The sequence below is a fragment of the Gouania willdenowi genome, chromosome 18 (genome assembly GCF_900634775.1).
Source record: "Gouania willdenowi chromosome 18, fGouWil2.1, whole genome shotgun sequence".
NCBI lineage: Eukaryota > Metazoa > Chordata > Actinopteri > Blenniiformes > Gobiesocidae > Gouania > Gouania willdenowi.
This window is the reverse complement of record NC_041061.1, coordinates 21,384,426-21,398,642: the sequence shown is the minus strand read 5'-3', so window position 1 is coordinate 21,398,642 and position 14,217 is coordinate 21,384,426. Positions and strand designations below refer to the sequence as shown.

At 45.9% G+C, this 14,217-nt stretch overlaps 1 protein-coding gene across 3 annotated transcripts in view; it reads right to left on the bottom strand.

Moving 5' to 3' along the window:
- The window catches only part of LOC114480087 (neurexin-1-like), a 577,574-nt gene that overhangs the window by 529,835 nt on the left and 33,522 nt on the right, over positions 1-14,217 (bottom strand). For all 3 annotated transcript variants that reach the window (XM_028473908.1, XM_028473906.1, XM_028473907.1), the window contains one exon: positions 11,913-12,074. In XM_028473908.1, coding sequence (XP_028329709.1) covers positions 11,913-12,074 — 162 coding nt within the window. The remainder of the gene's footprint in view (positions 1-11,912; positions 12,075-14,217) is intronic.

Here is a 14,217-nt window from a genome sequence, read left to right as displayed (position 1 = left end):
GGGGTGGGGGTGGCTTTGGGGGTGGCTGCTGCCCGGGGTCGGCGATTGCCTCCTGGGTCGCTGGGTGGCGGGGTGTGGCTGTGGGTTGCTCCGTCGGCCCTTGCGGGTCCTAGGCTTGGCTCCCTGGGGCGCGCCTTTGCCAGGGATGTCGCTTGCGCGGCGAGCCAGGCGGGGCCCCCTCCGGGGCTTTTTGTTTGACCGCAATGGCCGGGGTGTGGCCGTTACGGCTAGAGGGGTGGGGTGGGGGGTGCTATGGGGTCTCCCCGGGGGTCGTATTGGGTGGGTGTGCGGGGGCGCGGCGCGTGGTTCTTGGCCTGGTGGATCCTTGTCGGGATTGGCTGGTCTGCTGGCTGGGTGCACCGGGCGCCGTGGGCGCGATTCCGGGGCGGGGGTGCCCCGGGGGCGGATCCTTGGTCTACGTTTCCGGGGGAGTGCTCTCCTGCCATCTGCCCGGGGACCGGCCGCGGCTCGTGGCGGCGCTGCGCAGCCTTGGGCGGGGCGGGGCTGGTGGCCTCGGGCCCGCTGTCGTCCGGGGTGGGCTGGCGTCGGGGGGGTGTCTCGTGCCGGTGCGTGGGTCGTCGGGGATCGCCTCCGTGGGGGGGGGGGGGGGCCCCATTGGCGCCGTTGGTGTGGGGGGGCGGTTCCGGGCTGGGGGTGCTTCGGTACTCCGGCTTGCCGGTCCGTGGCTGGCGGGATGGCCCTGCTTGGCGGTGGATGGCGTCCTCTCTAGTCGGGGGGGCCGGGGCCGCCTCCCGGTGGAGAGTGTTGTATCGTGGCGCCGGGTGGGCCTGTGCTGGCCCTGGTGCGGGCGCGGGCCTCCCCCCTGCTCGGCCGCTCCCCTTGGCGGCGGGGTGGCGTTGCTCCGGGCCGGCGTGCGGCGGGGGTCGCCCCCTGGGGCGCCGGGGGATGGGGTTGGTGCCTGGCTGTGCCCGGGGGTGGGGGTTGTCGCCGTGCTCCGCGGGGCCGGCGCGGTCTGGGGGGTGCCGTGGGGGGGGGTCTCTGGCTGTGCTGCTCCGGGGCCCACAGTGCCACTTGCCCGTCTGCGCCATCTACCCTCTCGCGTGGCCCGCCATGCGGACGGGCCCGGCTCACACCGGACAGGCCTCCTACATGTTCACTTCACCACACTCCCAGCTGGTCTGGCTCACTCACAAAATGCACCACACACCCATACCCAACCCTTGGGGGGCTGGATGGTGGGGCTGGGGGTGGAGGGGGCCGCCACCTGTGTTACTATGTAGTGGCGTGGGGGCGGCACTCCCACCCTAGTTGCCCTACTAATCCCTCCAATTTTAATCACATCTCAACATGCCACCCCCCGGAGGGTGTATTATCACTTACACCCTCCGGCCTATTACACCACATACACATAAATCCACAGAGGCTGGATGGGGAGCACCGCTCCCCTCCATCCCCCTTCTTTTAATCACACCCCATACATTCACCAAACACACACATTCACACAGGGGATCGGGAAGTGCCTCTCCATTGGGGAATGGAGAGGCACCATAACAGGGTGGTGGGTTGGTACACACATTTGGGCCTCTCCGGTGGGGGCCTGGCCCCTCTGTTGGTGGCTGGGCCACTGCATAGAGTAAAAATACATCACGATGGTGCGGTCGGGCGTGGCGGTGGGTCTCGGAGGGGCTTTGCCGGGGTCTCTCCTTGCGGGGTCTTTCCGGGCGGTGTCGGCCTGGTGGGGCGCGGGGGTGCCTCTCCCCCTTGGGTGTGGCTTGGTGCTTGTTTCGTCTCCTGGTGGCCTTGGGGGCGGGCCCCGCGGTGTGCGGGCCCGGGGCGGCCTGCCTCGCCGGTTTGGGGGGTGGGTGTGCTGGGGGGGTGCTGGTGTCCTCACCGGGGTTGGGGCGGGGTTGTTTGGCGCCTCGGGATGATGCTGTTTACTGGGGGGGCGGCGCTAGCTGTTCCGGTGGTTGAGGTTGCTTTCGGCCGCCTGGTGGGTACGTCCTGCCATCTGCGGACTGGTGGGTGGGTCCGGGGCATCTTTGGCTGGGGGCTGCTGTCCCTTACTTGATGTGTGCCGTTGGGGTGCCTCCGTCCCCGCGGTGGGGGTCGCCGGTTGCTCGCGGGCCGGCGGGGGGCGCTGCCCCGTGGCTTGCGCCGTCCGGGGGACGGCGGGCCCTGGGCTGCTGGCCTTGTGCCGTCTGGGGCTGTGCGGTTCTGCTGGGCTGTGGCCGGGTCCTGGGCCGGGGTGGGGGGCGCGTCCCGGGGGGCTTGGCCCGGGGGCTTGCCCTTGGGGGGTCCTGGTCCCGGGGGGTGCTCCTGGGGCCCGGGGTGCTTGGCCTGCTGGCCGGGCCGGTCGTGGCGGGGGTCTTTCGGGGCGGGTGGCGCGTGCCGCGCCCTTGCGTACCTACTGGTACGGCCCCTGCTTGGGCAGTGCCCCGTGAGGCAGGGTGTCGGGGCCCGAACAGGGGGCCACATCCCGGCGGGGCGGTCTGGCTTGGCCCTTGGGGGGGGCCCTGGCTTTAAAAAAACTGAAGCTCGTGGCGCGGGCGGCATCAGCAGGGGGTGATCTGGGGCGCCATGGGGGGCTAGGTTGGGGTGCCTGGGGGCCGGCGGGGGGACTCCCAGCGGCCCCCTGGTGCCTTATGCGGCTTGGGGTGTGGTCGTCCTCCCTGGGCGGGCTGCTCCTGGTGCTGCATCCATTCCGGGTCCTTCTGGCCTGGGGTCGGGCCCCTGCTGGCTCTGGGCTCGCCGGCGGGTGCCCGCCGGCTGCCCGTTCGGCGCGGCTCTGGTCGTCTGCTGGGCGTGGGCTTCGGTTCCTCCGCTGGGGCCTCGGGCAGGGAGTTCTCTGGGCCCTCCCCTCGGGGGGTTGGGCGCGGGGGTGTGTGTGGGGGGGGGGGGGGGGGGGGGGGTGGGGGGTCTGGGGGTTGGGGGTGGGATCGGTGGCGTGGTGCGCTGGGTCCTTGGCTCCTTGGGGCTTTCTCGGGTGTGTATGGGGGGGGCAATGGCTGCCTCTCGGCTTGGGACCTTGGGGGCGTGCGGGGGGCTGCTTGGCCGTGGGGTGGTCGCCGGGGGCCCTTAGGCTGCCCGCTCTCGCTGCTGGCCTGACTGCTTCTTCGGGCCCGGGGGCGGCTCGTGGGTTTTGCAGTGGCGGTTCTTGGAAATACATTTGTCATGTATGCACTGGCCTTGGGCTGTGGGATAACACTCATACTGGGCTCAACCTTAGACACCTTGTTCCCAAATACCTGTTTTATGGAATTTCCACTCACCTCTTCCTCTGTTCACAGCCACCACTATTATTCCTAAACCGCACACTGGTCACCAAACTGCACAATATACACAACCACAATTTCACATCGCATCACTTGGAACCTAACAACTATTCCCCACTCATTCCATATCCTATCTTGTATCCCTCTTCCCTGTTAACTTCCCCACCCCCCTCCAACCCCTCACCTTGGTGTAAACACTGCCCTCTCTTTTTTTACATCCTCCCTTTAATAAAGTATTTCTTACCCTTCCCTAGGGAGGGCTGGTGATGGTCACAAAAAAAAAAAAAAAAAAAAAAAAAAAAAAAAAAAAAAAAAAAAAAAAAAAAAAAAAAAAAAAAAAATGAAAAAGAGCTTTAAAAAAAACCCATCAAATCTGAGTTGGAATAAAGAGCTCCATCCTCTCTGTTCTAATTTAAACGTCACAAATTAACAAGATGTGCATCAAACAAACACTTTGAAGAAGTCTTACCTACAATAATGAGCTTTTATGCAACACCGATAAATGAGTGGTTGACAGGTAAGAAACAGACGAGTCACCACTTAGTGCAGTAATGTATATTCCATATATAGTTTTAACATGCACCCATACGCGGAGTTTGAGGGGCAGGCGCGCCCCCTCCCAAAGGCACGTTGCTCCTCTGCCTCTGTTCCCATAGCGTGTTTTTACCCCAAGATGACAACCATTTATGTCCAAAGGCAGCGTAGAGAGCAGCCTTTGGACGTAACCGCGCTATGCTAAATGCTATACTTAAGTTCACAGTACATTAATGAATTGATGCCATATGACCGCTGCTGCTACGTTCTCTAGCTAGTGGGTGGGATAACACTACAGGCAGGATGACAGCACGAGAGATGATAGAGAAACTTTGTTTTGAGGAAAAACGACAGCTTTCAAAAGATAGGAGACCAACACCTGAGCTACCAGAGCTTCAGCAAAGGTAAGGTCAAAAAATGTTTTTCACAGTGAATGGAACAAAAGGAAGGATCGTCTTTGTGGATGCTCCTCACTGAGGCTGTTCTTAGTTGTTGTTGTTGTCTTTTTCTCTGTATTTTCTCCGGATGCGCTGCCGTGTCATGAGATATATCTTATTATGAATTTTATATTTTGATAAGCGCATTGAGGTGACTTTGTTAGAAATTGCTTTATACAAATAAAATTGATTTGAATTGAATTAACACTTGCCAGCAGAAACATATGAAATCGTCATTGGTGGTCTCGATTTGCAACGTGCCTACCCAACCCTAGTGGTCACGGCACGTCACTGCCTAGGGGTGAAAGAAAAAAATTGTGATATACTGCGATATTTCACCGCTCGAATATCATATTGATCCAAAAAATTTTGGTAACATTAGCGTAGTACGTAATCACCCAGTCTCTACATGTCGACAATGCACTTTAGCTTTATTTTCATAAAACATACTGGACGCTTTGATAGATGTATGTGGTTAGTTTTTTATTAAAAAATAATTTCTACAATAATAGAATCAGAATCTTTTGTAGAAGAAAAAGTTGAACTTTTTTAATTTGACACTTTGATAAACATGCCACTTTTTTTTACTATTAATACTCAAATTACATTTAGTTACTATTTACTTGTTCTCACAAGTTTAAAAAAAAATAAAAAATAATGTCACAATTATTGATATTGTGATATATTATATTGGGACATATCGTATCGTTAAATGCATGGCAATGTACAGCCCTAAAGCCAACCCAAGCTCAATACTTAATCCAAATCGAATCATGATCAATCGATCCAAATCGATTCAGGAAATTGGCCATGATATTCAGCTCATGATACCCGGCCAGAATCTCAAACTCAGCCTACGCATGCACCTCTGATAGCATACTCATCAAAGCAATGCATGACATCACATTTTATAGCACAACAACGGTTAGAGTTAAGGGGAAGCTACAGCCCAAGCAACAGACCATCAATAAAAAGTTGGAAGGGAAGAAGAGAGGCAAGAAGGAGGGCAGGGGCATTCATCCAAAGCATGGAATCAGTCGAAGAAATCAATTTTTAATTTGGCCGTCAGGATGGCAAAGCTGGTGCACCAACAGCGCTACAGTGAAGTTAATTACACAAAACTGCCTGTGAGAAAGGGAAGATGAGAGACAGACTCAAATAGTGAGATGGGGAGGAGAGATGAGGGTGACAAAGACGAGCGAGAAAGTGGGAGGAGGGTGGCGTGAAATGGATGGTTGCAAGGTCACTGTCTGGGGGAGAAATGAAGTGACGGAGTGGACAGATGGTGACACGCTGAAGAGGAATTGCTGGAAAAGGAGACTCAGATGGTGAAGAAGAGAAAAACCTGATTTCACACTCCAGCTCTCTGACTGGGTGCCTAGAACGCTTACATCATCACACAAGGTATGATCTTAGCATGTGGGAGGCTTTGAACACACTTCGCACACTTCGAGTAAATTAAAAGTTCATGAAGTTTCAGTGTCTCCTCAGGTGCCTCTTTACTCCTTCTCTGCTACGCTCTTCCTTTGGATCTCCACTGCCTGGAGGGTGCTGGCCAAGCCAATCAAAGTGTATTAGACCACGGTGATGGCATGAAAGCCTGGCATTGGACCAGAGCACTGTTGATCATCCACGCAGCGCCACAGAAACCAGCACATGATGTAGGACACTGCTCAGTACACTCGCTCTACTTGTGGCTTTCACCTTCTTCTGGCTTACATGCTGCTTCCACATACGCTCAGTGAACCCTCAATGCCTTTCAGTGTGGAAAAGTTTTTGCCTTTTCAACAGATTAAATCATTACAGTCAACTGCACTACACAATTTCAGATTTCAACATTTTAACTTCAGCTAAAAAAACAAAAAAATAGAGTAATTAAGGTGTGGTTATATGGGGTGCCAAATGTAAAAACTCTCACTGTTTCATAGCCGACATATTTTAAACATTTAGGTCACTTTCCTCACATTTAGCTCAATTTCCTTCAGAAATTCATGTAAAACAGCATGTTCCATATCAGTGGTTCCCAACCTGGGGTACGTGTACCCCTAGGGGTACTTGAACACATTGCAGGGGTACTTTAAAACATTGATGAATTTATTTCCAACATGCTGAGTCATTTTTAAGCCTATTTCAGACACTGTACATGTTCATCCAGCATCTTTTCCGCCCGTTCACAATAAACAGCATTAATGGAATAAACAATATTGTGGCCTTAATATCCTACTAAATTGTTCCGAGCATGTTATGCACATTACTAAAATTGAGGTCAATATATTCTCTGATCAATAATTGTAATACACAAAATTGATATTTAGTGTGCGTTAAACGTACAGGTTGAAATTTTCAAGCTGTAGGAGACTTCAGAGGCCAACATGTTAACATGTAAATAAAACAAGAAAGGTTAATAAAATCGAGTGACGAAGGGTGTTCTCCTAATCTGAAGAGGAGTCGGGGGGTACATGAGACAGAAAAGGTTGGGCAACACTGTTCTATATCATTGTTAAAAAAGTGTACGCATGAAAAAGACATCTACTGTAAATGTTAAATATGAATCTAAATGTTAAATATGAATCTAAATGTTAAATCTAAATGTTAAATCGGTCACCAAGTGTAATGCTAAATATTTCGAAATTATACGAAGTGGGCAGGTCGCTGTCTCTTCCCATCTCCTCACTCACTGAGCCACAGTCAGTGGTGTGGGCGGGGCCTCATGATCGACAGATTGACAGAAGCGTGGCTGCCATAGTGGACCATCGGTCCCTCCAGCCAACACTCACTCATACGCCACATTCATACAAGGCAATGTGGGTAAAGTGCCTTGCCCAAGGACACAACGACAATGACTTGGCTAGAGCAGAATTCAAACCCCCAACCCTTTGGTTATTGGACAACTCACTCTACCACTGTGTTGTATGACTGAGTCGATTGCTTTTTTTTCCCTTCTGTTTACTTTCAGGTGTGTCCTATCTCGCGGCGTGTGGGTCCGGGGCGGCATCAAGGAAAGGCGATCTGGCGCGCTCTGGGGTGCCTGGTTGGTGCGCCTGGGGGCCGGCGGGGCGGCTTGCAGCATCCCCTTGGTGCCCTCGGCAACTATGGGCGTGGTTGTCGGCTGCCCGTTCCGCGCGGCTCTGGCCATCTGCTGGGCAGGGGCCTTGGCTCCTCTGCTGGGGTCTCGGGCGGGGGGCTCTCTGGGCCCTGCCCTCAGGGGGTTGGGTGCTTGGGTGTGGGTGGGTGGGGGAGTCTGGATGCGGGCGGGGGGCCTTGGGGTTGGGGTCGGTGGGGGGGATGCATTGGGTGCTCGGCTGCTTGGGGCTTCCTCGGATGTGTGTGTGGGGGGCGGTGGCTGCCTCTCGGCCTGGGATCTTGGGGGCATCTGGGGGGTTGCTCGGCCACGGGGGGGTTGCCTGGGGCTCCCTGGCCTCCACTCTTTCTGCTGGTCTGGTTGCATCTGCGGGCCCAGTTTTTTTTTTGCACATATACTGGTATACGATGCACTGGCACGCCTTGGGATGTGGGATAAAACTCATACTGGGCTGAACCTTAGACACGTTAATCCCAAATACCTGCTTTAGGTACTACCATTCACTCATTCCCTCTGTTCACAGCCACCACCATTATAGCTAAGCTTCACACTTGTCACCATACTGGCTGGATTACACAATATAATAAGCACAATATACTCTACAACCTCACATCTCACCCTCACTGCAAAACAGTCTATTCTTCCCCACCTTTTCTATTTCCTACCTTGAGTCTCTCCTCCCTGCTCCCTTTCCCCTCCCCTTCCCCCTCCCCCTCCACTTAGGTGTAACACTGCTCTCCCTTTTTATATCCTCCCTATAATAAAAGATTTCTTACCCTTCCTTAGGGAGGGCTGGTGATGGTCACAATCAAGCAATAAAATAAATCAATGTATTTTATTGCAATAACAAAAAAAAAAAAAAAAGGTATGTCCTATCTTCCTGATTACCTCCCCCACTATCTAAAAGCAGTGCTGTAATGCAAAAAGTTCTTTATTTTCATGTTTCTCCAACCCAGTCTGTCTATGTTGATCATTAAATAGATTATTTTGGTAATCAGTTCAGATTTTAACTTTGTACGTTGCTAGGCACAATGGCGACTCCTAGAGCAACAATGTATTTTCTTCAAATGTTGTCTTTGATGTGGGGGATTATTTATTTTGGTTTTATTTCAATACTTTCCCAAACATACTGTATATTTCTTTTGTGAAAATGCTACACTCATTTACCAGCACATAATCTACTTTGAAACCATCTGCTAATTTTACAACTACTTTGTTCTCGTCTATTTTTCACTTCTATCTAATTTAAAGCTGTTAGATCCTGCTAGAATCTCACAGTTATCCCATCATTCCCACCCCTCTCTCCTCTGACTGTACATTACCTATATCCAGCCTTGTCTTGATAAGTGTGAAGAAACGACACACAAGGGATCCTTCCGTTAGCAATCCAAATAATGAAAATGTAATTCTACAGGCATAATTAAGTCAGATATAGTGTGATTACATTGTGATCCATTAAAAGTGATGGTAAAAGTAATTGCTTATTCACTCAACGCGAATTTTATGAGGATATGCGATGGCACCATGTTGCTTTTCCTCTATACAATTCATTACATTTACAAGAGCGTAATACTTAATAGGTGTCTGTCCTGTTGACAGCTTGTTTAGCCATGAATTACAGCACCCATAGTAGTTAGCAGAACGCACTGTCCTGTAACTATACACTGTTATTCCTACATTAGTAAATAAACGAGTCCTTCCGACCCCAAATAGTTACTTCACACATCTCGCTGAATATGTTTGGTCTGCAGAACTGTGAGATAAAGAGGAAGGAAACACTTGAAAAGGATTCAGGAAACTGTCTGATACCTCCCACGCTCACATATGGAAGCTTTCTCACCCAGAGAAACATGCAGTCAACAAATGGCCAAATGTGAGGATAATGCTCCAAATGAACCAGTGACGTGCAGTCAGAGTAAGAGAAAATGAATCTGTCTATACTGCTTTATAATATAGTTTTCTGCATGATTTCAACATTTTTTATGGTGAAAATCACAGAATTTACACATTTCCTGTTCAAATCCATTGTGTTTAGTAGTAAAAGAGAGATCAGCCAAAAACCACAACCAAAACATGTATAAATTGGAAAAAAAAAAACACCTGATAGCAACAAATCTCGTTTTTTCTCGCTATTGAATTGTTGAAACATATGGAATGAACTAAGGTATAATCGAAAGCTTTTAAAATAACTAAATGTTTCAATGAAAGGTAAAATTGAACTGTAATCAGAATCAGAATGTTTTTTGTAAATTACATTCAAACTCAGTGCATAACATACACTATAAGCAATAATATCTTCTTGAAATTTGCAAAATGAAATAAAAGTACAAGGAAATAACTGTTCCCTATTTAGAAATTCACAAGCATGAAATTATGTACTATTTTGTTCATTGGACAGTATCTGACATAGGTAGCACGATACAAAAAGAAGACAAAATGAACTTGCTGAAATTAGGAAAATATCGGATATTGGAAAAAAGCTAATGTCAAACATAATGGTCACAGGTAAATAGGGTAACATCCTGGAAATAGTAGGCTGCAAATCTACACCAAACATAAAAACAACCAACCATTTTCAACCACAAGTAGTTCTTTGTGCATATTTTCAATTAGTGTGCATGGGTTTGTGTTCATGTTCAAAAACATGATGCTAGGCTATCATAGTGTACATTAGGGATGTCCCGATTAGTGTTTGGAATAAAATAATGGCGTATGGTAACGGCGTTTGTTTTTCAGTAACGGGGTAATCTAACGAATTACTTTTTACGCCGCTACAACGCCGTTATCGTTACTGAACGTTAAATGCGGTGCGTTACATGTATTGACTGAATAAACTTTTATCCGAAAACATCCCTGGCTTCTTACTCAGCTGTTGTGAGGAGGTGGGTCAAAAACAAGGTGAGCGATTATGATTGGCTCAGGCGACGTGCCAGCACACGCGACACACACACAAAGGCAAGAACGTGTATGTGAAGTGTACATTATATCCAGGAGTGATGACTTTGTCGACATCCGTTGTAAGCAACTCAAATTTAATGAAGCACCTCACGACACAGGCATCTAAAAAAAATGAATTATTTGACATATAGCAACTTTTTTTTTTTTTTTTTTTTTAAACAGTAACGCAAATAGTTACTTTCCTTGGTAATTAGTTACTTTTATTATAGAGTAATTTAGTTACTAACGCAGTTACTTTTTGGAACAAGTAGTGAGTAACTATAACTAATTACTTTTTTAAAGTAACGTTCCCAACACTGGTCCCAATACAACTTTTTCACTTCCAATACGATACCGATATTGCAGCCTTGTGTATCGGCCAATACCGATATTGGTCCGATACAATATCAGCACAAATCATACATACTTTTATTACTTATTTTGTAGTGTGGAATGTAAGAAAAGGTTTGATTAAGTGATGTTACTCAAACACAGAACAATAGTCAGCAACAGTAGGTTACTTTGTTGGGGTGTGAACCACAGTCACCTATGGATAGAAGTGCTGGAGCGGAACATTTTATCGGAGAGCTTATATCGGTGATTTTAGATGCAGTCCGATAAAATCCGTTGCATCGGATTGGGACACCTCTAGTGTACATTAGGGATGTGAATGTTTCGGTGTCTCACGAGTCGATTCGATTCTTGGAGTCACAATTCCATTCAAAACTGATTCTTGATTCAAACGATTCTCGATTTAAAAATGTATACAATGCATTTTGTGTTAAGGCAAATCATGGCATCAAATCAATAGTTTGTATAAGATAATTTTAAATAAACTGACTCCTTGTGCTGTCTATGTAATGCATTGTAAGTTGGGGTCGATGTTTCCTGGTGAGATTGTGTCATAGACTGTAAAGGTATGGGTGAGTTTGTGTGTTTTGGCCCAACACTGTTGTCGTAGTAGTCGGAAGTCGCCATCTTGAAAGCCCATGGCCTACTAGTCTCTACTAAGTTCTTGTATTTTCGGCTTGAGAAAACACATGCTTGTGAGTATGTTTAAGTGCATTGTTTGATAGCACTCCTAAGACTGTGTTTGTGAAAGTTAAGCATAAACGAAGTGTTATATAAATCCCCGCCGATTGTGCTAAATGTTAGCATGAGGATACACATGGGTTTTCCCATAGACGTTAGCATGAAGCTAGCACCCTTTTTTATGGTATTTTCTATTTATGAGAACACTTGTATGTTCAGTCTACAGTGTTTCTTGAGTAAAGAATCTAAGTGGAGTTTTTCTTGAAAAAAAATAAAAGATTTTTTAAGTTTATGAATCGATTCAGAATTGCGATTCTTAAATGAATCGATTTTTTTTTACCCCACCCCTAGTATACATGCTTACATAACAGTAATATTTTGGACTGTGGAGGAAAACCATTTATGTTTATCATGTCTGTTGTGTGTGCTAAACTTGCTTTAAGCTAATTGCATTATTGCTAACAACAACATAAAATCATAGAATGCCAACATATCACTATATGCTATTGACAGCCTGACAAAGTGGGGATTTGTATCCATACTATGCATTGGGAGAAGAGAATGCTAACATTATACCACGGAGCAACTATATAATAAGCTAAAATCCTACCAAATCTGTTTAATATTTATATGAACCACTGACATGGATTTACTTACATCTTTGAGGCAGCCCATAAAGTTGTTGCTGACGGGCGATCCAGGCAGGTCTGCCGTGTTCGGGCTCCCTCCAATATAGAAGAAGTCATCAGAGCCCAACATGGTGTAATCCTCCTGGGTGTAACCAGTGGTGGTCAAAATACCATCAACTGAGATGGTCACCTGTTACAGGCATGGCCCGAGAGTGAAAGATATAAAAATAAAAAGAAAAGGAAGGATAGTGGAGCAGACAGGAAGAGATAATAAGATAGGAGAGAAATTAGATGAAATGGAAGGAAAGAGAGGGAAGAGATAGAATTAAACACAAGCGACGGGCAAGCGGATTTCCTTTAGCGCTATCGTTTGGTTGGTTACTTTTGAAGCGAGTCAGACTGGGGAATTCACTCCAGAGTGCAGTTGCTAAATGGAAACTGATAGATAATTAACTACCATTGGCTTCTATGGTTACATTATATTTGCTTTATAGCAACATACAGTATTTGTCTTTACTCGTAAAAAAACCTGTTTTGTGGATCCTGATAAGTGTTTACTCACAACAGAAACGTATTGGTATGATGGCCTAGATGATGCTAAAATGCCTTGGATGTGTTTTTGATTTTTGATAAATGCGTAGAAACAAAACCTTTGGTGAACGTGGTAATTAACTATACACAAAAAATTTAAGTTGTTTAGGCTAATAGCATTATTGCTAACACCAACGTAACCACTTTAAAAAATAATGATAGGATGCCATATATCGCTATGCTATTAACAGGTGGGGATTTTAATTGTTTTAGTTTTGTTTTTGTTAGCCCAGTTAAAACAATAGATTGGAAAGCTATATGATAAACAAATTTAAAATAGACAGATTGACAAATAAGGTTGTGTTATATTGTCTAAGTAAACATCAATCATTATGAATGGACATTTTTATTAGCATCTCTTAAGGTGTCTAGAAAGGCACTGTATAATTTAAGCTAATGCTTCAACTAATGTAAGTAATAATTATTAGCTTCTGAATTTTTATAGAAGCCAGATAAACAGTGCTAAATAAAATAAAACCTAATTCATCCTTTAATATTTCAGTCCAAAGAACATTTGAATACTAAAAAATAATAATAGTAAATGATTCATAACTAACCAAAAGATAATTCAGTAATATCTTGACCTAAAACACTTGTCTTTACATTTAACTTGTCCCAGTGCAAGGATTGGCATCACTTAGATCTAGATTTAACATTTAGATTTACCATTTCAATTTAGATTTAATATTACCACTACCATTAATTGAAGCATTAGCTTAAAATATAAAGTGTTTTTTACATTTACATTTTGATTTAACATTTAGGTTTAGATTGACCATTTTCATTTATACTTAACATTTGGATTTAACATTTACATTTAGGTTCCACTTTTATATTTAGCGTTAACATTTACATTTAGATTTAAGATTCATTTTAAGATTCAACATTTAGGTTTAGAATTAACATTTAAATTGAACATTTATATTTAGATTTTTTCTTCATGTGTATACATTTTTTTTTTACAATTATATATAACATGTTTTTTTATATACATTGCTATGTCAAATGAAAGAAAAATTAGCAACATGTGAGGAAAGTGAGCTAAATATACAAAATATGTCAGCAATGAAACAGTGACTGGGTTTACTGAAGAGCATATGCTTTTGATTACCAAATACTCTGATTTCATTGGGGAACTGCTTTGACTTTTGTTAATGTATGACATTTAATAAATAGAAGTATTCTTACTCTACCATTAACTTTGTGATAACAGATCAAAAACTCATGTTGGTTGATTTGTAACCATATGAACTTGTGAAAGTCTCATTCATTCTCAATCAAAAAATCAGTTTAAATGAGAAGTCAACAAAAAAGAGGCTTTTTAGCAACTGCACTCCACAGATCTATCACCCAAACTGAGTTTGCATCTTCACTTCCTTTTGGATAGTGTTTCTGTTATCAATTCTTGACCGTACTTCCCTTCTCAAAAGGGCAACTCATTTTTATGTCTGCTGTTGGTGCTTGGTGAGCCAGATGGATCTTTTTTTATGCTGGTTTGTATTGGGATGCCTTTGGAGATGTCTGTTGGGACTTTCAGCAGGAGCTATAGTCATTTGTTCAGAGCGGACCCACCCATGGGATTAGTATGTCCTTGGTTGGATCTACCAGTAGTCTCACCTTTTTAGAGTAGACACCAGTGATAAAGCTTCCCTGCTTAAGAAAACAGGTTTGTTTGGAGGGAAAGTACACTACAGGGAGCTTCTAGGAACAGTTTATGTGAGGCTGTTGATGGATCATCTTAT